General features: G+C 40.5%; 1 protein-coding gene across 2 annotated transcripts in view; it reads right to left on the bottom strand.

Moving 5' to 3' along the window:
* The window catches only part of Pdcd6ip (programmed cell death 6 interacting protein), a 53,975-nt gene that overhangs the window by 11,383 nt on the left and 17,371 nt on the right, over nucleotides 1-25,221 (bottom strand). The window contains exons 3-12 of one of the 2 annotated variants that reach the window (XM_075964335.1): nucleotides 24,761-24,830; nucleotides 20,911-21,038; nucleotides 19,022-19,175; nucleotides 16,541-16,641; nucleotides 14,099-14,215; nucleotides 8,480-8,702; nucleotides 7,014-7,137; nucleotides 4,107-4,284; nucleotides 1,728-1,839; nucleotides 759-928 (exon numbers count right to left, since the gene is read on the bottom strand). In XM_075964335.1, the coding sequence (XP_075820450.1) occupies nucleotides 759-928; nucleotides 1,728-1,839; nucleotides 4,107-4,284; nucleotides 7,014-7,137; nucleotides 8,480-8,702; nucleotides 14,099-14,215; nucleotides 16,541-16,641; nucleotides 19,022-19,175; nucleotides 20,911-21,038; nucleotides 24,761-24,830 (1,377 nt within the window). Of the gene's footprint in view, nucleotides 1-758; nucleotides 929-1,727; nucleotides 1,840-4,106; nucleotides 4,285-7,013; nucleotides 7,138-8,479; nucleotides 8,703-14,098; nucleotides 14,231-16,540; nucleotides 16,642-19,021; nucleotides 19,176-20,910; nucleotides 21,039-24,760; nucleotides 24,831-25,221 lie in introns of both variants that reach the window. The other variant, XM_075964334.1, reaches the window with a different exon arrangement.

The raw sequence follows: 25,221 nt of genomic DNA, 5'->3' as shown, positions 1-25,221 counted from the left end.
CTGTGGGTTTCATCATTAGAAATATCATCATGGGCCAGGCAGTGGTGGTACATGCACATCTTTAATCCCAGCACTTGGAAGGCAAACACAGGCAGATCTCTCTGAGAGTTTGAGGTCAGCCTGGTCTACAGAGAGAGTTCCAGGACAGGCTCCAAACAAAACTACAGAGAAACCCTGTCTCAAAAAAAGAAAAAAGAAAGAAAGAAACATTATGATGGGGGCTGAAGAGATGGCTCAGTGTTTAAGAGTACTGGCTGATCTCCCAGAAGAGCAGGTTCAAAACAAATCTCAGCACCCACATGGCAGTTCCAATTTCAGGGGATCTGGCACCAAGGTACATGTAGGGAAAACACCAATGTATAAAAAATAAACACTGTTACCATATGAGTGCCTAGAAATGAGTACCCAGCTCACAAAAAGAACTCAAGAAATGAAAATAACATCAGGATATTAATCAATAATTCTGTATCATGCAATATATATATATATATATAATACTAGTTTAGACATAACCACCCTAATTTATGTCTACATGTGTATATGTGTCTGTGTGTGAGTATGCATGATTGTGTGATACTTGGAATCAAACCCAAAACCTGGAGCAGGCTAAGCAAGTGCTCCACCATGAAGCTATACCTCATCCCCCATTCTTCACTGTTTAGAAAGTAACAGGAAGACACCGGGAGGTCACTGTACACAGCAGCTTAAACAGAGTTCCACAAACACAGGACTACCCAGAGCAAGTTCCACCTTCTCACCTCGCTGCCCTGCATGGTCTTTGCTGGATTAGCAGAAGGGATGGCAGCATTCAGCTCAGGTTCCGGCTTACACAGAAGGGCGATGGTGTCGCGATGAGACTGGTAACGCTCTTTTACATTTCCGTCAGCTTGCACAGCTTTATCTAAAACCGCTCTGAATTTGGATCCCTCTGGGGAAAAGAGTTTCCAGAACTCAGGCTCATGGGGTTGATACTTTAAAGCCCTGGTCCTCAGCGTGATTCCCCTTCCCTCTTCACCAGGCCCCAGTTCACTGGACAACAGACCTCATCTTCTACAGATCAGCACAGTTTGGTTTTGGAAAAAAGACAAAATTGTCCATGGAGCTAGGGCACAGTAATCTGTTCTCACTTGGCTAACATTTGCCAGGTGAAAGAAACCTGACAGTTGTCTAGTTTCTTCTTACAACTCAGAATACAGGAAGAAATCATTCACACTAAAACAAGGTACAACTCATGAAAAAGTACTCCTCTCTCAGAAGATAATCTCACTTCAAAGAAAAGTAGATCTATTTGAAAAATCTAACAAAGATAAAGTTGTTTCTAGCTAAAATGAAGACACCATGTATTGTAAACACAAACCTTAATAATTGAATTCTTAAAAAGCTGTCAAAGTAGCTGTTAAGGTTCATTCTCTTATCTACCTGGGATTCACTCGATTCACTACTAGATCAAAAAGGAATGACAAGACCATACCACTTCATGTGTGTTTTTAAAATATATGTGGGGCTTGGAAAAGCTTGAGACTCACAAATCAGCTACATTCCACTCATCACAGAAAACCTAGATGAGTTTCAGTACTGTTTTGTCTTTGTTAATCAAGGGGAAATACCTGCATTTTCTTTAGTCATATAAAGTTCAGTAAAAATGAGTTTACGACTGAGTCTAATTTAAAAATATGCATGGATAAAGTGGGAATTTACTTGCATGCAGCTCATCTGTGCCATGTTACCTGCTCGTAAAGGCTTGTAGAGGTCATTGGATGCAGTCCTTTGCCAGCGTTCCTTGAACTTTGCTCTTAAGTCATTATCAGTTGCTTCTTCTTCATCCAGCAATCTTAGAGACTTAAAAAGGATGCAAAAAATCCTTCAGATAACATTTATCATTTCTAGCATTTAAAAAAGAAAACCTCAATAATTTAATTGTTGTTTATGTGGTCTGAGAGGGTTAGTTGTTTGTTTTTTTTGAGACAGTGTCTTGTTACATAGACCTATGAAGAGAAGGCTGGCCTTAAATCCTTCTGCATCCATTTACTGAGTGTTGGAATTATAGGTGTAAGACACCATACCTGCTTTGACAAACCCAATAGAGATAACCAATGAGGTAGAAATATTTCAATACCACTAATTGATTGTTGTGTAAATTTTGTTTTTGTTTGAAATGGTCTCAATATACAACCCAGACTAGCCTCAGATTTGTGACCCTCCTGCCTTCTAGGTGCTGACATTATTAGTACAAAAAGTGATACATTTTTGTTGCAGAAATCTTGAGTTTTAACATGACAGAAAATTGATCTGGGGCAGTAGTAGAGTACTTGTCTAACAGGGACAAGGGGCTGGATTTTATTACCACAGTCATTCTCTCTGTCATATTCTCTCTCTCTCTCTCTCTCTCTCACACACACACACACACACACACACACACGGGGGGGGGGAGCACAGTCCAAGTTAAGGGTATTTATTACTTTTCTCAGTAAAACAGGGTGCTCAATGGGTACAGTACTTGCTTAGCATGCACACAGCCGTGGGTTCAGTCTTCAGCCCCACATAAAAACCAGGTATAGTAGAACACACCTGTAATTCCAGCACTTAGGACACGGAAGCAGGAAGATTAGAAGTTCAAAGGGTGGCAGTGGTTTGAACAGAACGTGAATTCAGTCAAAATTCATTCAACAGTAAACACAAGTAATAGTATTTTGGGTTATGGAATACAGGGACACAGTGTAAGTTTTGTGTATGTGTGTAACCTGAGTAATGATACTCCAATGTCCTCACCTCTTAGTTTAAGAAATGTACCACAGTCCCTAAAAGCTTAACTCAAGAAAAGTTAGATGAAGAAAATAAACATTCCTGTTACTATCAAGCTATAAAATCGTGATATTATAGTCCTATTGTAACATAACAGTAAGCATGCCCTATATACCCCAGGGGCTCGGCATGTCACTGCTTCAACTTCTCTTTGAAACAGCAAAGGGAGGTAAACAATTCCACACACAAGATTCTTACTGTAGTAAGCACTTAAGATTTCTGCCTATACTTCAAAGAAATAAGGTAAACAAAAATTCCACAAAAGTCATCTGAGAAAACAAATATTTACGGATTAAAGCTGTAGTAAAAAGGCCCAGCTTGCACCCACATGACCAGTCTGAACCTATCTGCAGCTGAGGAAAATAACACTGTAATTAATACTACAAAAGGAGAATCACACAGATAATTATTGGGAGGGAGGAAGGGAAGGAGAGAGGAAAGAAGAGGGAGGGAAGGAGGGAGGGAGGAAGGGGGGAGAGGGGGGAGGGAAGGAAGGGGGAGGGAGGGAGGGAAGGAGGAAAGGAGGGAGGAGGGAGGGAGGGAGGGAGGGAGGGAGGGAGGGAGGGAGGGAGGGAGGGAAGGAAGAAGGAGGGAAACCTTAAAGAGGTGTTTTATTCATAAACTGCCACACATATGGCAAATGAATATAACTGCCTTATAAAGGATCTAACTCCCTTAGTGTGATTCACATTCACTAAAAAACCTGGGGCTGCAGCATAACTGGTAAAGTGCTTGCCCCGCATAAACTGGGTGTGAGGTGCACACTTGTAATCTTGGAACTTGGGAAGGAGAAACTGGAGGATCAGAAAGAAGTTCAAGGCCAACCTGGAATCAAAAATCTGGTATCTAATACAGAACCTGATCTAGACTCAAAAGAAATGACTAATCGTGAAGTTTTATAAGAGGTTGAGTCCCATAGTTTACTAGTAGCCAGCAGTCAATGGTCATATGAATTTAGCTATTATGCATTTATTTTCTCCAAGAATGACTCATTTTTAGCCAGGCAAAGGTGGCACATGCCTTTAATTCCAGCACTCGGGAGGCAGAGGCAGGCGGATCTCTTTGAGTTTGAGGTCAGCCTGGTCTACAAAGAAGTTCCAGGACAGCCAGGGCTATACAGAGAAAGCCTGTCTTGAAAAACTAAAAAAGGAAAAAAGACTCATTCTCACTCAATAGAATTCTTCCTGAGAATAAAGGCAAGGAAGGCACAGTGACCTCAACCAGACACTGAGTAATACCCCTCAAAACCAAGGAGACACCAAGATGTCAGTTTCTACTTGAAAAGCCAATCTTTTCAAACATACCTCTTCTAAGATTTCTCTATTTCTTTGTAGTAACTCGGGTAGTTCTTTTATCAGCTGGTCGACAGTCTGGATGCCACCCTGTTCAACTACAGATGCAGACTTGGTAAGTATTGACTGAGGTACAGTGTCTCCAGACACATCTTCAATTGCTGCTGGAAGATTGAGGGAAGCCAATACCCTGCAAAACAGGAGGAGACATTGTATGTGTACATCTACACCACCTTCAAAACAGCCGTCACTTACAGCCACCCACATCAACAATGGACTTAACACGCCACAAGGATGACTCCTATTAAAAATAAGAGGGAGGGGGAAATCAGTGATTAATACAATCAAACTAATTAAAGAACAGACGTTGGGAGGGGGAGAGGAGATACGTTGGCTGGGTGGGAGAAGCTGGAGGAAAGGAGTAGGAGATGGACACTACAAAGATTCATTGTATACCACTATAAATTTTTCAATAATTTATAAAAATTTAAAAGAACTGAGATGTTTAAGTTCAGAGTTCAGAATTAAAAAACAAAAAGCAAGAAAAACGCTAGGCACAGTGGCGCATGCCCTATTATAATTTTGTATCTATGCAAAAGATCAAAGAACACAGAAGGTCAAAGTATCAATTACAGACTCACCCACATTCTGGGTTTTATGGTAGTCACTTTTCATTTACATGAAAAGGCAGAGGAATTTATACATATTCGTGATACCAAAATAAAGCAAGTAAGCCAAAGAACATGAGAAATAGAGAATCAGGACTTCAAAATTATCCTCAGCTACAGATGAAGTCTGAGGCCCTGGATGAAGAGATGGATAAACAGACAGAAGATGATGGATGGACGAACGGACAGACAGATAAGATATAGTAAAAAAGGAAGGGAGTGAGAGAACCAGTACAAATGTTTCAATAACAAAAAGTCAAAATTTACAATCATTTAAATTGAAAGCATCAAAAGCCAAAATTGAAAAAAATACGCAATCACAAATATCTGACTTGCATTCAAAATACATGAAGAATTCTTTAAGACAAGGATGGTTAGGAGGGGACTCAGCAGTCAAGAACACTCGTTGAACTGGTAGAGAATACAGCTGCCATTACAATCACATGCAGCTCACAATTATCCATCAAGGCAAATCAAGGGAATCTGACACCTTTTCTGTCCTCCACTGGCACTGCACACACATGGTGCACATACATACATACATACATAAATACATACATACAGGCACAATACTCATACACATTAAATATATTAGTTATATTTATAATAAAATGATATGTTAAATGGATCTTTTTTTAAAAAAAAAAAAGATGATTAAAGAAAAAAACTTGCCAGTGGTGGTGACAAACACCTTTAATTCAAGCCCTCAGGAGGCAGAGGCAGGGGATCTCTCTGAGTTTGAGGCGAGCCTGGTCTACAAAGTAAGTTCCAGGACAGCCAGCCAGGGCTACACAGAGAAACCTTGTCTCAAAAAAAAAAAAAAAAAAAAAAAAACCTTATTGTTAAATTTATTTATGAAAAGAGAGGCACACATGTGGAGGTCAGAGGACAGCTTGCAAGAGTCACCTCTTGCCTTCTACCATGTGGGTCTTAAGGATCAAACTCAAGTCATCAGGCTTGAAAGTAAATGATTTTACCCACGGAGCTATCTCACTGGTCCCAGGAAAACTTAAATTTTAAAAAGGCAATAAATGACTAAGAATATAACATGACTAAGATGTGCCTAACACATAAAAGGGCCTAATTTTGATCCCAGGTAGCCTCCATACCCTTACCCATCCCTCTGCAACTCTAGGCCAAAATAAACCCTTTATAACACCGTCTTTGTCAAGGTACTTTATAGTAACAGAAAAGAAACTAAGGCACTCCCTCGGGCAGTTTTCACAGTGCTTTGTCATAATGATAAAATGCTCAGAGTATTGTGGGTAGAATGGAATACAACCTCCATGGTTCATGTTCTTCTACACTTGATCCCAGCTGGTAGCTGTTTTAGAGGTTGTGGAACCTTTAGAAGATGGAGAAGTGGATCCCTGGAGGGCAAGCTATAGAGATCACTTAGCTCTGCTTCCCGAGGCATATGAAGCATGCACTGTTAGTACTGTATATGGTGTGTAATGTGGCAAACTAAGATGTACACAATGTTCACACTACAGGGCTTACATTTATGGCAAACTGCACAGAGTGAACTTGACCTACAATGACACAGAACACGTGAGAGGAACCAGGAACTAAGGTCAGAGGGACTGAGGGGGAGGAGGCATGAGGACTGACGTAGGTTATATTCTTCGTAGGAGTCATGTGGGTATATGCATTTACCAAACTGAATGAACTACACTTTAAATGAGCACATTTCATTATGTGTAAATTATACCTAATTTTTAGCCCGCGGAATATTTTCTTAATATAAAAATTGGTTTACAGTACCTAATGATTCAAAGAGTCTTTTGATTCCATGTATTTTTGTTGAGTATATATGAGGCACTCACATGCCACAGTGCACATGTGGAGGTCAGAGGACAACCTGCAGGTGTTTCCTTCCACCATGAGCGTCCCAGGAGCAGAACTAGTGTTATATGGCTTAACAGCAAGCACTTAACACAGGCTGAGCCACCTCATCAGCCTGGGACCATGCATCTTAAAGGGCTCATCTCTACTCACTGTTCCTCAAATAAGTCTCTTGAAATACAAAATAGTAGTCAAATTGTCTTACCTTTTGCTGTAATTCCATTCCTTCCAACTCTAAGGCTTCTTAAGAAAATACCCGAAAAGAACAAGTATTGGTGTATCTAGGTCTGCTTGGTATTCATTTCCAGGCTCAAGACTAAAAAATGTTCATAAATTACTCAAAGCACAAGTAAGCAGCTAACTTAAGAACCTCTAAGTCAGCTTATGAAGACCAGTTTCCACCTACCCATTTGCCAAAGTAGTGGCTTCTCTCATTTGAGCGATTGATCTGTTAACCAAGTCAGCTTTCCTCTGACCAAACACAGCCAGGGACTGCTGCACAGACACAGGGACCATCTTCTCAAACAAATCTAAAACAGAAGAGAAGGTCCAAGTAAGACATAGGAAACAGACTCAAACTACAGACAGGACGATTCGTTTTCTCTATAATGTCACAAGATCAGAAACTACATCATAATGAAAGCCAGTGGTAAACAGAATTCCAGATCACTATATTGACAGACAAGAGCAATGAAAGCTCCTCTCAGACCTTCATTCCCATAAGTTTTAAGTCATCATATATGAAGGATCTTAGTGGTTCTGCTCCCTTGATGATCAGACGGACTGTGTGCTCACAGTCCATCACTTCCTAGCTATGTGGCCTTGGGAAACATAATTGCTCTGAACCACAGCATCGTCATCAGTAGCAAAGACATCAATAGTTGTGTCGTAGGATGCTGTGAGAGACAAACTAAGTGCATCTGTCTGTGCTTAGTTACTTCCACACAGTTAACACTTTCTGTTTATTAAACAAAACTAAGTTAATCACTCTTTCCTATTATTATTATAATGCAGGAGATCTGTTAGAAGCTATCAAATATTGCATATATAACATATATCTACACTATCAAAGAAAGGCTGTAATAATAACATTGATCTAATGCAAATACCACACTAGAATATACTAGTTTAAAAATTATTCATGTATGGTGGCTCATACCCATAATCTCAGTCCTTAGGAGGCTGAAGCAGGAGATTTAGGAGTTCAAAGCCAACTTAGGTTACACAGTGAGATGAAGGCCAGTCTAGGCTTTATGAGACCTCTCAAGTAAGTAAATAAAAAAGTAAATAACCATATGTTATTTTCAGTGATGGTGTAACGAATGTTCCATCAGCAAAATGGGTAGGCTCGTCTAAAGTCCTAATCTTATCAAAATCCTGTCTCAAATATCCACAGTTCATATTTCACAGGTGCTCCGTTGCTTACTTTCCCCTTGGAAACGTCACAGAAGACAAAACACCTAACTTTCCCACACTTTTTTGTCCATAGTTGGCTGTGTTTACTCATCTCACTCAATCAAAAGCCAAGTTAGGCCCAGAACTCACTATGTAGACCAGGCAGACCTCAAACTCAGATTCCTCCTGTCTCAGCCTCAAGTGTGCTGAGACATCAGGAGTGTTCCATTTCTACTCCCATGTTTCTTTTAAACAACTTAAATGAAGGCTCTATTCAAAGTATTAGAGAAAATATGTGAGATTTTACATTGTAACACAGATCAGCCTGGAGGAAAGAGAAGCCTTCATCAAAGCACCATTTTCTTCGTGAAAAATGGAAAATGAGCAGTTTTCAGGGTCGCTGAGGGGAAAAAAACAAGAAGAGGGAGAGCCTGGAGAAAACACAAATTGACTAAAGTACACAGAGAACAGACCTACCCGTGAACTTCTGGCTGATGGGTACATTGACTGGGGTGGGTTTCACAAGGGTGGCTTTGCCGATAGGGTCCAGATCTTTAAGGTCCGGAACGCGGTCATGGTAAATAAAATCATTATCCTTCTTTGCTGCAGTAAGGGCACGGCTGATTTTGTCAGAAAAATCCTTCACATTGACATATTCATCATAGCGAGAGGCCACATTCTTAATCAATTCTGCTGCATGCTAAAAATAAACATTTATATATACAGTGTTTGTTTGAAGATGACTGCTTTCTCTACCAAGCATTTTTAAACTCTCGAAATTCTGTGCTTAGCAAGATAACCTGGAAAATCCATGACAAAACAACTAATAATAAAAGGAGAGGAGCAGACAGCCCAGTAAATACACGAATGAGCTGCCAAGGCAGTAAAAGAAAGCTGGGGGTCAATCAACACACCCTGACATTAATGAAGATTGCATGTTATTTCCACAAGCTGCACAACTATTAACAGTGATTAAGAAGTTCTTGGTGCTTTTATGGGGCCCTCGGAAGAGAGTCTTGAAACCACAGACATCAGCGACCAGAGATGCACCTCTCCACGACACTCCCATGAGCAGAACCTGAAGAAGCCGTCCTCTCAGTGAAACAATGGAATTCGCCAAGAGTTACTCCACAACACAGGAAATCAGTCAGCCAAGGAAAAAAGGTGGTACAAATGTAAATGTATCTGACGCAAATAGCATGTTAAAAGAATTGTCAGGTAGAAGTGTGACGTGGTGGCCCAGGCCATTAATCCCAGCATTGGAGAGGCAGAAGCAGGTATATCTCTGTAAGTTTAAGGCCAGCCTGGTCTGTGTATTGAATTCCAGGACAGCCAGGGCTATCTATGTAGAGAAACCTTGTCTCAAGACACCAAAGCAGCAAAAGAAAAGAAGAAAAAAAAGAATTCCAGGTAGTCTTGAGCAATGACTGGGGGTTAAAAACACTAAACAGGTCTTACAGAGGGCCTGGGTTCAATTCCCAGCATGCACGAAACAGCTCAAAACAACCAGTAACTCTAGTTCCAGGGTGAATCCAATGCTCCCTGCTGACCATTGACATTGCATGCACATGGTAAACATACAGACAAAACACTATACATAAAAAATTTTCAAAACTCAATTGTCAGATATAAAATGAGTAGATGGAGATGCAGGCCGCAGGCGACAGGAACCGGCAGGGACCGGCGCAGCGGCAGACGCAGGCCGCAGGACCAGCGCACAACACCGAGAGCAGATTAAATCAAATTAAATCAAAGAGGTAGGCCTTTTGTTGGCGAGGTCCCTGGCAAACGGGGAGCCTGGTCCTGTTCCTGAAGACCCTTCTGAGGGGTGAGAGGGATCTTGGCCCCCAGCAGGAGCCAGGAAACAGAGCAAGGGCATTTTGTAAGAGGAGCTCCTGGCCAGCAGGGAAACCTGATCCGGTTTTAAAAGACCCATTAGATAATATCAATAGGAGGAGATGGGCAAGCGCCAAGGCAAGAATTCACCCAATAATCTGAAAAACAACATGAAGACACCAGAACCCAATGATCTTACAACAGAAGGACTTGAACACCCTAACACAGAAGAAGTGGAAAAAATTGACGTTTTGAAAGCAATAGAGTCCCTTAAACAACATGTAAAAAACGCCCTTATAGAAATGGATGGTAAGTATAACAAAAAGTTTGAAGAAATGAGTAAATACGTACATGATACCCTGGGAAACCAAGAAAAAACAATCAAACAGGTAATGGAAACAGTTCAAGAATTGAAAACTGAAATGGAAGCAAGGAAGAAAACACAAACTGAGGACCAACTGGATATGGAGAATCTAGGTCAACGAGCAGAGTCTACAGAAACAAGCATAATCAATAGAATACAAGAGATAGAAGAAAGAATCTCAGATTCTGAGGACACTATAGAGAAAATAAACACACTGATCAAAGAAAACAGCAAAGCCAACAAATTCTCATCACAAAACATTCAGGAAATATGGGACACAATAAAAAGACCAAACCTAAGAATAATAGGAATAGAAGAAGGAGAAGAGTCACAGCTCAAAGGCCCAGAAAATACTTTTAACAAAATTATGGAAGACAACTTTCCCAACATAAAGAAAGATATTCCTTTGAATATTCAAGAAGCACACAGAAAGCCGGGCGGTGGTGGCGCACACCTTTAATCCCAGCACTCGGGAGACAGAGGCAGGCGGATCTCTGTGAGTTCGAGACCAGCCTGGTCTACAAGAGCTAGTTCCAGGACAGGCTCCAAAACCACAGAGAAACCCTGTCTCGAAAAACCAAAAAAAAAAAAAAAAAAAAAAAAAAAGCATACAGAACACCAAACAAACTGGATCAAAGAAAAACATCCCCTCGCCATATAATAATCAAAACACAAAATATACAGGTTAAAGAAAGAATATTAAGAGCTGCAAAGGAAAAAGGCCAACTAACTTATAAAGGTAAACCGATCAGACTTACACCTGATTTCTCTATGGAAACCATGAAAGCCAGAAGGTCCTGGATAGAGGTACTGCAGAAACTAAGAGACCATGGATACAAACCCAAACTACTATACCCAGCCAAACTATTCTTCACTATCAATGGAGAAAATAAGACATTCCAGGATAAGAACAAATTTAAACAATACGTAGCCACAAATCTAGCCCTACAGAAAGTAATAGAAGGAAAATCGCAACCCAAGGAATCCAACATTGCCAACACTGCCTACAATAACTCAGGCATCTAGCGACCCTTCACTAGCACAACTCAAAGAAGGGAGACACACAAACTCTACTACCAAAAACAATAAGAATAACTCGAGTAAACAACCACTGGTCATTAATATCACTTAATATTAATGGCGTCAATTCACCTATAAAAAGGCACAGGATAAAATGAGTAGATGTTTTACTACCTGCCATTATAGTATACAAAACTTCTTAGTTCTGTATGTAAGACACTAGCCATATAAGATAATTCAGTCCATATCAAAATAGATTATAACACCCCTGATCAAACAATATCTGGACTAAATAAATAAATGAAATGTGAACAGCACCACGGTGTAATTTTCCAGAACTTTGAGCTCCATGTTAGAGACAGAACACGTTACTGCATAAATTCGACACACAGTAAGATACAGCAAGTCAAACACCAAAATCCCATTAGAAAAAAATGGTCTGAGCTGGACAGTGGTGGCACATGCCTTTAATCCTAGCACTCAGGAGACAGAGACAGGCAGATCTCTCTCTCTCTCTCTCTCTCTCTCTGTGTGTGTGTGTGTGTGTGTGTGAGAGAGAGAGAGAGAGAGAGAGAGAGAGAGAGAGAGAGAGAGAGAGAGAGAAGACTGTTTTAACAGTGGACAGTGCTCTCTGTGTGTGTGTGTGAGAGAGAGAAGACTGTTTTAACAGTGGACAGTGCTCGCTCGCTCGCTCTCTCTCTCTGTGTATGTGTGTGCGTGTGTGTGTGTGTGTGTGTGTGTGAGAGAGAGAGAGAGAGAGCATTGTCCACTGTTAAAACAGTCTTCTGTTCATCTCTTATGCTTCACTCTTCTGCTTCCTAACAGTCCATGCTCTCCCTCTGCCTTTACTGCATCTAACCTTGCTTCTTACTTCTGAATTTTACCTTTTCCCACAACCACTTGCTCGAGGCCTCTGCAGGAGCTGCACTTGTGTGCACATACTCACACAAAGACACAATACGTTTTAGTACATATACGTTTTAATCTTTAAAAGATTATAACATAAATACTAAAAAAATACTAAAAGGATAAATGAAGGTCAAAGACTCTTTTTTTAAAAAAAAATTTCTAAAAATGGTGGCTGGAGGGATGGCTCAGAAGTTAAAAAGCACTGCCTGCTCTTCGAGAGGAGGTGAGTTCAGTTCCCAGTACCCACATGGTGGCTTGCAACTGTAACTCCAATTCCGGAGTATCAGATGCCCTCTTCTGACCTCAAAGGGAACGCACACAAATGGTGTACAGACACACATGCAGACAAAACACCCATACACATGACGTATGACTTCAAAGGATACAAACAAGGAGATTAAGTTAAGATATTAATTCACAACCCAGAAAAAACGTCAGCAACACAAATGAGAAAGTCAAGACCATAAGTGAGAAACGCAGTAACCTAAAACTGTTAGGAGCTGGGTGGTGGCGCAAACCTTTATTCCCAGCACTCAGAAGGAAGAGGCAGGCAGATCTCTGTGAGTTCCAGGACAGTCTGGTCTACATAGTGAGTTCCTGGATAGATCAGTGGATGGATGGATGGATGGATGGATGGATGGATGGATGGATGGATGATAGAAAAAGAAAAATATTAGAAATAAAACAATCCAGTAAATCAAATAAAACACTAGAAGCATCACCAACAGAAGACAGAGTGGTCATTCACCATGCACAAGGCCCTAGGTTGAACCTCCAGCATCAAATAACAAAGTGCACTGCTGTGTGGTTCTGGCACTGAGGAGGCAGAGGCATCAGGAATTCAAAGCTAAACAATGTGATAGCTACATAGTGAGATACTGGTTCAAAAAAAAAAGCCAGGAATAAAAGATGATTAGAGCATATCTGTACCCTAGTATTCAAGATCCAAGAAAATCCCAAGTTTGAAGCCAGAGTAGGCTACACAGGGAAATTCTGTCTTGAAAACAAACAAAACTGCAAATATAAATAGTCACTGAAGCTAGGTAATGGATAGGATACTTGTTAACTCATACATCTAATTTTTGAGATTTTTCATAACAGTTAAAATTTGGCAGTAGTAAAATATACCTAAACCCTCAGCACTCAGGAGACTGGAGAAGGAAGATGAGGAATGTGAAGCCAGTCTGGTCATAAAGTGTGGTGGTTTGAATGTAAATGACCCTCAAAGCGTGTGGCATTAATGGGAGATGTGGCCTTGTTGGAGTAGGTGTGGTCTTGTTGGAGAAAGTGTGTCACTGTGGAGGCAGGCTTTGAGGTCTCCTATATGCTCAAGCTATGCCTAGTTCACTTCCTGTTGACTGCAAGCACGCAGTCATGTCCCACCATGATGAAAATGAACCTCTGAACTGTAAACCACCCCAATTAAACATTTTTCTTTATAAACTTTGCCATGGTCGTGGTATCTCTTCACAGCATCAGAAATCCTAAGACAGACAGACAGACAGACAGACAGACAGACAGACACACACACACACACACACACACACACACACACACACAGAGACCCTGCATACCCACCGTGTAGAAGAAAAAGAACCACACAATGAAAAGACCAGAGTACATGACACCACATCTTTCCCAAACTGCGGGGCTATGATCTCCAGTTTATAAGCCTACACCATAAGTTAATCAGTACATATCTTCCTGGGACATGACAATACAATTAATTTAGATCATTTTTACAATAAATAAACATAAATAAATAAAGGAATGTAATAAAAATTTAAATGCAATATTTAGGTACCTGTACGAGTTTGCAAAACATGCTTGTAGGTATAAGGATGAAAACCACCACTTGCCTCTGCTGATAAAGGCAATTAACAGGAAGCGTTTATGGGCAAACTGGGTCTCATTAGGCAGAAACAGGAGAAGGATGTCACCTAAACATTTATCACCAAGAGACTCACCTGCAACCTTGCAATCTCTTCCCCAAACTTCTTCTGCTGCTTGGCCAGGATGGACTGGTGGTACTCAGCATTGGCCTGCATAATACACTGCTTGGCAGCCAGGGTGGGAAATACCTCCTGGAAATAAAAATACTGACCAGGGAGAGTCCAACCACACAAACCACCACAGACAACAGGATGCAGGAAGAGAAAGGAGAGGAGACAGAAATTACAATCACCCAGTAATGGTTTAGATAGGTTAGTCATTAGGTGTGAGCAGAGAAGACCTTGTGGTTTTGCAGGAAGTGCCGTCTATGAATTCAATTTTCTTTCAGTTAAAATTAGGATTTGTTTGTTGTTTGTTGTTTTAAACTGTTAAGTAAAGCTTTTTTAAAGCTCATTCTATGGAGTAGGGAAATAAGCATTTTGTTTACAAGGAAGATAGGAAGGCATGCATGAGTTGGGAAGTTCATGGAGGAATACCAAGCCCAGCTTTAGAAACTTCCTTAGCCCTTACCCAGCCCTCAGGTACCTACACCACCATTACTCACATATACTAATGAAACTGCTCTAGAGCTGACTGTTTCGTCATGTTTAAAAGACAAAAGACAGTAAAGTAAGTCCTCACATAAATTCTTATGCTGAGAGACTGTAAAAAAAAGATTATGGTAGCCAATAAAAAAATCATTTAATATCATATAAATATTAACATTTCGGTATTATATACTCAAAAATACATCCGAGACATACAACTGATTATAAAGTGTAACTTTGCCCTAATTTATTTTTAAAATAACTATAGTCTAATATACTTAAATCCAAACACATAATCAAGAAAGTCACTATATTGGTAGGAACTCTTCCAAAACATCAAGTCCCATCCTGCAATCTCTTTTCTGAAGTATTTTTAAAAACCCAATAATTGTTATATCAAGAACTGAATGACTACCATGAGCGTTTCCTGTCTGCTAGGAAAAGCCAGCACTGAACCACTACTTACAAACATCCGATGAGAACTAGAACTGAGTTGCTGCTTACAGACATCTAGTCAGAATTGGATGTGAAAATACCTCAGGAGACTTAGTGAAAGGAGAAATTCAAACACACTGTAGTCTGAAACTGTCCGTACTCAAGGAAGGCTAGAGCATCTCAGTAAAGATGTTCCAAGAAGACCCAGGAATGCTGCAGACGTGGCTTTCAAGCCTTTGAGATGACAGGACTGGGACAGGACTGACTTACTGATGTAAGAGGATATGACAGTGCACTGTGCAGCTACATACAGAAAGAGGTTCTGAATACTACAAGGGTCCTGGGCAAACTCCATAACACTGGGGGAGGGGACAGTGGCAATGCTATGGATGGGATGGATGGGACCCACAGAATCTCAGGTGCTAGCTAGGCAAGTGCCCAACAATGATCTCAAGCCCAGTGCGCAATAAACCCATAGATCTCAATATTAGCTCTCCACTGCTCATGTACTATTGGGTACCTTCCATCTATTTTTAACTGTACCCTATGTTCTCTGAGGTTTCATAATGTACAAAGATCCCTGAATAACTTAAACTCACGGATTCTCCTACAAATATCATTTACTACCACAAATAACCAATTCTTTGTCCAACTGTGAGGAAATGCAGTTAAAACATCCTTCATGCCAGGTGGTGGTAGCATATACCTTTAATCCCAGCACTTGGGAGGCAAAGGAAGGCAGATCTCTGTGAGTTTGAGGCCAGCCTGGTCTACATAGGAAGTTCCAGGACAGCCAGCACTACACAGAGAAATCCTATCTTGAAAAACCAAAAAGGAAAAAAGTCCCTCGTGCTGGTGTTTAATGCTCTACTTTAACCACTCCAGCTCTACTGGCCCGGTGGTCACATGCTGTCATTTATGAGACACGGCTGGGTAGTCTTCCCATGACCCCTTCAGAAAAGCTTACATTGCAACAATGCTTCCTGCGGTTTGTGGTCAGGATGGCTGCTTTTCCTTAGCTGCCCATTAGCAGCCAAATGTCCTATACCTGTTGGTAAAACTTAATTCTAATCAAAGAATTGGATGAATTTAGGTTTCCTCTTCCTTTTTTCTTTATGTCTGTTTTTGTGCTTTAAGGCTCATCCTTAAGAAAATAGGACGATTGAAAATGTGGGTCATCGCCATGCTCCACACCGTGCTGCTTCCACAAAGTCACCAATCCGGTGGTGAAATGACTGAGGACGGAGGAGTAGCGTTTCCCAGAAAGAGTTTTAGCTCAGAGAAACAAACTTAGTGAAGAGTAAATAGAAAGGCATCCCATAAAAGAACAGTTCATGCATCTTACAACGTAAGAAAACATTCTAAATCTACTCTTCAAAGGCTCCATTAAAATAGCAGATCTCCTTGTTAAAATATACTTCTCAACCTTTTTCTCACACATAAAAATATTCCCATATGTAAAATAACCAAGTGTCAATGAAGACAATAGCTGACCTTGGGGAGAGTGTCTTTGTACTGACACTGTTTGAAGGCATCACCAAAGTAATCCGCAGCCTGGTTTGCCAGCTTAGCTATGATGGCATCTTTCATTTTATCTGAAATAAAATGTTAAATGATCATTGTAACTGAAGTACATGAGACAAGCGCCAGTAACAAAACTCAGCAGGGCAAAGTACATGCACACTGCACTACTCTGATAGCCTGCATTCCATCACCACAACTCACAGTGGAAGGAGAAAACCAACTCCTCAAAGTTGCCGTCTGACCTCCGCAGAAGCATCAAGGCACACATGTGCCTGCATTCGCTCCCACCTCCCCCCACACACACAAACTAAAATAATAAAGTAAATAAGATAACCTGATACATGACTTGGCATAGACACTGAAATTAAAAAAAAAAAAACTATACACCCGGGACTGGAGCGATGGCTCAGCAGTTAAGAGCACAGGCTGCTCCTCCAGAGAACCCAGTTTCAATTCTCAGCACCCACACAGCACTAACACTTATCTAATTCATGTTCCAGGGAATCCAATGCCTTCTTCTGGCCTTCAATGGTTTCAAAAAGCGCACAACTGGTGCACATACATACAGCAACCACATATCCATACACATTTAAAAGAAAAAAAGACAAAAGAAAAATAAAAAAAGACAAAAGAAAAATTTATATATGTCTAAAGAAATCCATATTGATGAAATTTAGTCTTCTGCACAGAAACGATTTCACAGGTAGCAAAACATGATGAAGAAAGCCTATATAACCCTAGTACTTTGGGCCTAAACCCAGAGGATCAAATATTCAAAGCTGTCCTTAGCTACATAGCAAGTTCCAGGCCAGCCCTGGCTACATATGCCTGTTTTAAAATAAGTAAATAAACAATTCCATAAACAAGGCAAAGCCACAGCAATAGGTAATGGCTGCTAGCAGCTGAAGCAGAAGGAAGGGAGTCCTGACATTAGAGTTATTCTTGGGTGTGATGATATCTTTTTTTTTTTATTTATTTATTAAGGATTTCTGCCTCCTCCCCTCAACCGCCTCCCATTTCCCTCCCCCTCCCCCGATCAAGTCACCCTCCCTCATCTGCTCGAAGAGCAATCAGGGTTCCCTGACCTGTGGGAAGCCCAAGGACCGCCCACCTCTATCCAGGTAACATAAGGTAGTGGTGACTATGAAGTTCTGTGAATACTCCAGAAAGCACTACATTATAAAGTCAAAAGGGAATGCTGAATTGATGTGGGAGGTCCTTCTGTCTATGTGTTGCTTTTATTGGTTAATGAATAAAGAATCTGTTTCAGCCAATGACTTAGCAGGGCAGAACAGAGTTAGGCAGAAAAACTAAACAGAATGCTGAGAGAAGAAAGGTGGAGTCAGTGAGACATCAGGTAGCCACTGCTGGGAACAGACAAGCCAGAACCTTACAAGTAAGCCACTGCCATGTGGCAAAGCACAGATTAACAGAAATGGGTTAAATTAAGATGTAAGAGATAGTCAATAACAAGCTAGAGCTAATAGGCCAAGCAGTGATCTGTGGTTATTTCGGGGTTGAGCAGCCAGGAACAAATAAGCAGCCTCCTACAACACTGAGTTATATGTCTTCTATCTCCACATAAGCTGCTTCTCGCTTCCCTCCCCAACCCCATGATTTTTTTGAAGTACAGTCTCACTCTGTAGCCCAGATGGCCTCCAACTCAGCCTAAATCTAAATCCTATGACTATAGGTATGAGTCACTACATACAGAATTTTTGGGGTGTGTTTGTTTAGTTTGTGACAGGGTTTCACTGTTGCTAGGTTAGTCTGACAGTTACTAGGTAATCTAGCATTGCCTCAGTATCTTGGCAATTCCCCTGTATCAGCCTCCCATATGTAGGGATTACAGGCATGAGCCACCACACCCAAGTTGCCATTTTAAGAAAAAAATAAGTTGTGTTTATGCTGCTTCCACATTTTCAATTTCTCTGTACTTAGACATTCAGTCTGTATCCCTCACACTGTCTTACATACCTTTACAAGGATTGTCCTTAAGCCCTTGTCACCAAGGATATTGCCTGAATAGCTTTTTGTCATTTAAGTGTGGTTTAAACAGGACTACCTTTTAAAAAATCCTTCTTGATGGCTCAATGATTAAGAGCACTTGCTACTCAATCATGAAGACCAGAGTTCAAATCCCAACACCCATATCAAGCAGCTCACAATGCCTGTGACTCCAGGCTCAGGGAACCCATGCCCTTTTTCTCACCTGCAGGGCACAGACACCTGCATATACACTTAAATCAAACCTTAAAAGAAATCATTGATCCCGTAGCCATCCCACAACCAGACCACGAGTCACTGCCACATGAAGGAAGCATTCTACCTTCCTCCAGGCAACTCTCCCTTGGAAGTGAGCTTGACTACTCAATGATCCCATCACTATCTAGGCATAAAAACCTAGCACTTGCTTTCAGTGTAACACAGTAAAGAAGAAACTGGAGTTACCTCGTGTGGCTTTTAAGAAAAATACTTCTTGAGCTTGGGCCAGCATAATAAGACTGAGGGTCCCAACAGTATCTGGAGATATGTCCACAGTAGGTTCTCGACTTAAGGCAGATAAAACTGTGTCTTTAATATGTAAAAAGGCACCACTAGCAAACTAGAAGGAGAGAAAAAAAAATCTTTAACATTGAAACTTAATTTTCTACTGTTACACACAAACATCTACAAGCCAACTGAGAAAACGATAAGGTAACTACATGCACATTTCTATACTGTGATCTAAAGCATCTCATTCACAGACAAGGACCTTGCCATGATTCTAGGGCAACAAAAAGTTTATCAAAGATTCACAGGTGACAACAGGGAAGAATAAAGTAAGAGAATGGCAAAAGGTAATCAAGGTTAATTTAGCAGATACACTTCTTCAAAACTTACCCAAGAACAGATGAAGAGATAAAAGACTATTCAAATGGCTACGTGTGTGCGTGCGTGTGTGTGTGTATGTGTGTGTGTATGTGTGTGTGTGTAGGTCAGAGGACAATCCCAGGTGTCGTCCTCAGGACCACTGCCCACTTCCTTTGAGACAGAGCCTCTCATTGGTCCAGAGCTCACCCATGAGGCTAGACTGGCTGGTCAGTAAGGTCTAGGGAATGCATTATAAACATATACCTCCAAACCCAGCATTGATTGTATGGATGGATTTTGGGGATCAAACCCAGGTCAAGCTCAAGTTGCCTTGAGCTTACAAGGCAACTGCTTTCATTATTGACCGAAACATTCCTCCAGCCTCTACTTGTTCTTGCTTTTATCCCAAACAAAGTCATCTTTCAAATAAGCATACTAGGCTTAGGGGATACCCCAAATGGCACACTCTGAGGGCCAGCAATGCCACTGACAGACATTTCCTAGCCTTCAGGATTCCCTAGTGAAATGTCCCCCTTTACATTTTTCTTCCCAAATTTTATTTTAGGGTTACTACTAAAATTACTTTATAAACTGAGAAAATGGAAGAAGTCGAGTCAATATGGGATATTAAAGTGAGGTAACTTGGTAAATAATGCAACCTCAAAGTCACTGTGTTAACAAGACTATCATGGGGTCAGCAAGATGGCTCAGTATGGAAAGGTGCCTGTCACCAACCCTGACATCCTGAGCTCAAGCCACAGGACCCACACGGTGGAAGGAGAAACCAGCTAGCTCTCACAAGTTGTCCTCTGACCTCCACACACATGCTCAACCATACCAATACACACACACACAGTTTTTAAATGTAACTTTTTAAAAAAGATATGACATTGTTCTTATATTTGAAACAAAAATAAACTAAAAGTCAGTAAATAATAAAGTGGCACGAAACAGCATGCCATAGTAGCCAACGACCAGTCCCTGAGACAGTAAGCTATGCTAAGAGCAGTCCAGACCTGACCACATTTAAACACAACTTCTCCAGAGTTTACATGCATCTTATTTTTTTGTCAAAAGTTCTTAATTTTGCCATACCACTGAAATTGCGGGTGTGCCTCGCCCTGAGAAAATGCACACATAAATGTCTAACTATTTTTGACTGAAGTCATTTAAGAGGTTTTCTACAAATGTATGGCATTCGCCCACACATGTCATCTTTGCTGTCCAATCAACTTTCACTGAGCCTCTATTATGTGCCAGGCACTGTGCTAGGTGCTGGTGGGAGTACAGAGAGAAAAAGACATGGGCACTAGAACAAGGGCTTCAGGGCTGAAGGGTTTACCCAAGGACTCAACAAGGATCAGGTTACTCAAGAGCATGACTTTCCTGGAGCAACAGTCATGAGGAAGGCAACAGCTATCACCTAAATGCCAGTCACCCCTTGCATCCAGTGTGCATCCCTGTGTAGGAACTGCTTTTCTGCATACCTGGTACTGCTTAGCAGCGGTTTTCAATCCTTCATCATTATCCAGGTTCTGCTCTTGTGCAATCTGGCTAGCTAAGGCAGCACAATTGAACAACACACAGCTCTTTTCATATCCTAAGCTTGCAAGAGCTGGAAAAAAAAATTGAGAAGGAAAAATGTATCAGATTATTTTTTTTTCTAAAGAAAACAATATTTAATGAGAAATACCATGGCCTCTCTCCCAGGGGCTGTCCCAAGACCTGCCCTCTCACCTACTGCAGACCGGCTGCCATATTCCCACTCATCAAAAACTCAAAAGAAGAATAAATTATTCTTTCTCTCCTTCTCTTTGTTCCCACATTTTTACTACAGTCAGGTTCAAAAATGTAAAACATATCTTTATGTTATTTCTCACTTAATTACTTAAATTCAAATAAATCATTTCCAATTTTCTATGACCTCTCAAATTCTTATCTTCCCCCCACAATGCATGCATATGTACACACACCAATCCTTACAACAACATAAGCATACCAGTGCTTCCTTGATGGTCTTCCAGATCCCCCTTTCTCTGATGAAAAATCCACACAACCCACATCTATCAACACAGCTAATTAACTTTTAAAAAGAAATAAACAACAGAGATAAACTGCAACTTTTACTTGAAGGAATACAAAATGTGGCAGGTCTATAGGAAATAGTATGCCGGACCCCAAAATCTAGAAATGATTCTTAGGACCCAGAAACCGCTCCAGGGCACATGCAAAAAGAGCTGAATGCAGAATCTCATGGGGGAATTTCTGCACTTATGTTCAAACAGCAACCTGAGGGAGCATCAACCAACGGAAGTATAAACAAAATGACATAGAAACATTCAATAAAGTATTCACTAGTCAACTTTCAAGAAAGGAACCTACATGTAAGACAAACCTTGAGGACATTATTAAGTGCAATAAGCAGTCATGAAAGACTAGGATTCCACTTACAGGAAATACCTAAGGGAGTCAAAGTCTTAGAGACAAAAGTACAAAGACAGCGGGTACCAAAGATGGGGCCAAAAGGCTGTTGTTTAATGAATTAAAGCACCTTTGCAGAGGTATTTACAGTGTGATGTACCCTTGCACTACTAAAAACCACATACTTCAAAATGGTTAAAAGGTAACCCCATGCATTATGCTTCTTACAACTTCTTAAAAAGAAGACATGTAAGTCTACTTACATGCAGTACTTAGGACAGTGAGATTCAAAAACAAGAGGATTAACATGTCTGCCAGAAGCTGACAGAAGAGACATTGATCACCAAACCAAACCACTCAGAAGGCTGTCTACACTGAACCGTGCACATTCCATCTCAAAGAACCAGAGCAAAAGACAGCTGTTTACTGTACACAGTAGGGCCAGGAAGTAGCTGACACCTCTCTAAAAGCATCCAGTTCTCTACTTGTTCCTAAACCCATCATGATCTCCTCACTCACTCACTCAGCAGACACACCAATTGCTCCAATCTGCATTCTAAATAACTATAAGAAAACAAAGTAACATGAAAAAGGCAAATAGTATGCAGAGATCCTGAGAGAAACAGATGATCAAGGTACAATGATAGTGTGCACCTGTACTCCCAGCATTCTGGGAAATGAAGGCAGGAGAATCAGGGTTTCTGAGTCCTCCTTGGCTACTTAAGGAGATCAAGTCAGCCTAGACTACATAAGACACTATCTCAAAAAACAATGGTAACTAAAAACTGATCCCAGAATAAATGTAGACAATTTCAACAAGTCAAAGATCCAAGTTAACATCCTTAAAGAAACCTTAAGGCTGTACATGCATAAAACTGTATACACAGTTATTGCTGTTGCCATTTTAGGGTACCAAGGCTGGCCAAGAACTCTTATGTAGCCAAGGCCAAGCTAAAATTGATAAACCTGCCTCCCCATCCTAAGTCCTGGCGCTACAGAATGGTAATTTTAACAAGGCCCCCCAACTGTGCTAGTATGAAGCCAAGTGTCGGGACCATTGGACATGGCCTTGAAAACACTTCAACATTCACTTCCATGGAGAATGATCTGAGTTTCAAATCTACTATTACCAAATGTCAGAGAAATCTTACACAGACGTAACTGAAAAGCCAAACTCAACCTATGAAAAACTAAATATCCAGCAGGTCAAATCTCAGACTCTTAGCTCCTCCTCATCTCTCTGACAGTGAGATAAAGCCAGTCAATTTCACCTCCTAGAATTCCTTCCAAGCCCAACTTTCTCTGACCATACCCACTACCCAATCCAGACTCATCATCTCCCGCAGATCTCTCAAAATGATCTAGTCCTGGAGCAGGCTCTCTGCATTCCCATCTCAGCCCCTTTAAGCCCGAGCTGCACACCCTCCACAAGTCACTTAACCTTTCCAAGCCAGTATACTCAACTCGCAATGAAAGTGTCTTTCCTTATCGCATTCCTGGAGAACTCAGTAACATACTAGACAGGAAACCCTGGGTAAGTAAGTAACAGTAATGGCTGGCTCTTCATATGTAAGTGGGAAAGCAAAATTCAAGAGCACATTTGTACCTCTTTACAGTCTATGCTCCATTACAATTGCTTTCCTAAATCCAATTCAATCTATGGTTTCAAGCCATAACAATAATTATTGCATTGATCACATCTTATATAGAACATACATAATATTTTACAATATTCCTATTTTCTCACCTATACATAAAGTAAACACATATATTTACTTAAGTATATCTATGTACATACTATATATATACACTATCTTAAGATATATAGTCTATCCTGTATCTTTTTGTTTGTTTGCTTTTTATTTGAGACAAGGTTACTCTGTGTAGCCCTGGCTGTCCTGGAACTCGCTATGTAAACCAAGCTGGCCTCAAACTCAGAGATTCACATGTCTCTGCCTCCCAAGTGCTGAGATTAAAGGTGTCCGCCACCACCACCCCTTGCTGTTAGATCTTACATAAGGTATTTCTACTATATAAGAAATACCTTTATTTCTTATGGGCATCATACAATGTGTATACAAATATACTATAAGTTATACATAGTAACAGCATGATTATTTATTATTCATTGCAGTTAATACTTAATGAACACTGTTTAAAGACTTTAAATGTTTTCACTCTTTTATCCTACACAGTTACTCCATGAAGTAAATACTATTTCCACTTTTCAGATGAGGAAATTAAGGCTTGTGCTGTCTGATCAAAATGACTTCACTTTCTGACCTTGGTTATGATGTTTGTACAAACTCATCCTTCAAGACCTAACTTGTTGCTTGCTTTCTGCAGGTAGAACTTCTTCCTCATCTATGCTCCCATGAGATTTTACAGCCATGCCTCAATAACTTCAGTATGTTCTGAGAAATGAGCCGCTAAGCACTTTGTTGTTGTGCGTGTAGTTACACAAAGTAAGACAGGTACAGTATCACCAGACAACAATCGTATGTGGCCACCATCATACATGTAGTCTCTCGTGGATCAAAACATCATCCCCTGGTGTACCCTACACATGTACACATAGTACATTTCAGTGAGATAACTGTCTTCACAACCAAACTGAATACAACTGCCTTATGTATCTTTGTAACTAGGACAGTGCCTGGCAAGGCATGGGCTCTGCAAATATTTTGAAATTACATTGGATTAGAAGTTGAAGTTAAAAATAAAATGAAATTAAAAAAAAAAAACAAAACTTTAGTAATCACAAGGAATTAGGAGAGCAACTTTAAAAAAATCTAAAAGCAGTAAAAATGCTCAAGTCAAGTTTATAATTTTTATTAAAAATTACATACCCAGGGGGAGGGAAATGGGAGGCGGGGAAGAGGCAGAAATTTTTTCAATAAAAAAAAAATTACATACCCAATTTTACAGATCCTCCAAACAGGGAACCTTTATCAAAAGCATCCTTCCACGTAAATGTCAAGCAGATCTAGAATGAATGAGAGGAAACAAAAACTTCTATTACCACCTTGGACCTTGTTAAATACTGAAGAAAACCCAAGAAGGAAAAGGACAGAGCTCCTTGTACAGCTGCCACCTTTAAACAATGACCCCCTTTCCTTCTTAAAGACATTTATTTTCCATGTGAAACACTAGCATTAAGCTATTTCAAAACATCATTCTATGAGGTCTTTATAAACAAAGACAAGCAATGGAGAAAAAGCACCACAAGTTTTCCTGGTGGACCAAACTGAAAAGCACTGTTACAAAGTAGGAAAAATGGGCTGGTGACATGGCTCAGCAGGCAGAGAGAGCTTGTCCCACAATCATTACAAGCTGAGTTCAGTCCCTGGAACCAACAGAGTTGTCTGACCTCTACA

Source organism: Microtus pennsylvanicus, chromosome 3 (assembly GCF_037038515.1).
Source record: "Microtus pennsylvanicus isolate mMicPen1 chromosome 3, mMicPen1.hap1, whole genome shotgun sequence".
In the NCBI taxonomy this organism is placed as follows: domain Eukaryota; kingdom Metazoa; phylum Chordata; class Mammalia; order Rodentia; family Cricetidae; genus Microtus; species Microtus pennsylvanicus.
Note: the sequence above shows the minus strand (reverse complement) of the source record. Positions and strands in the feature narration are given on the sequence as shown.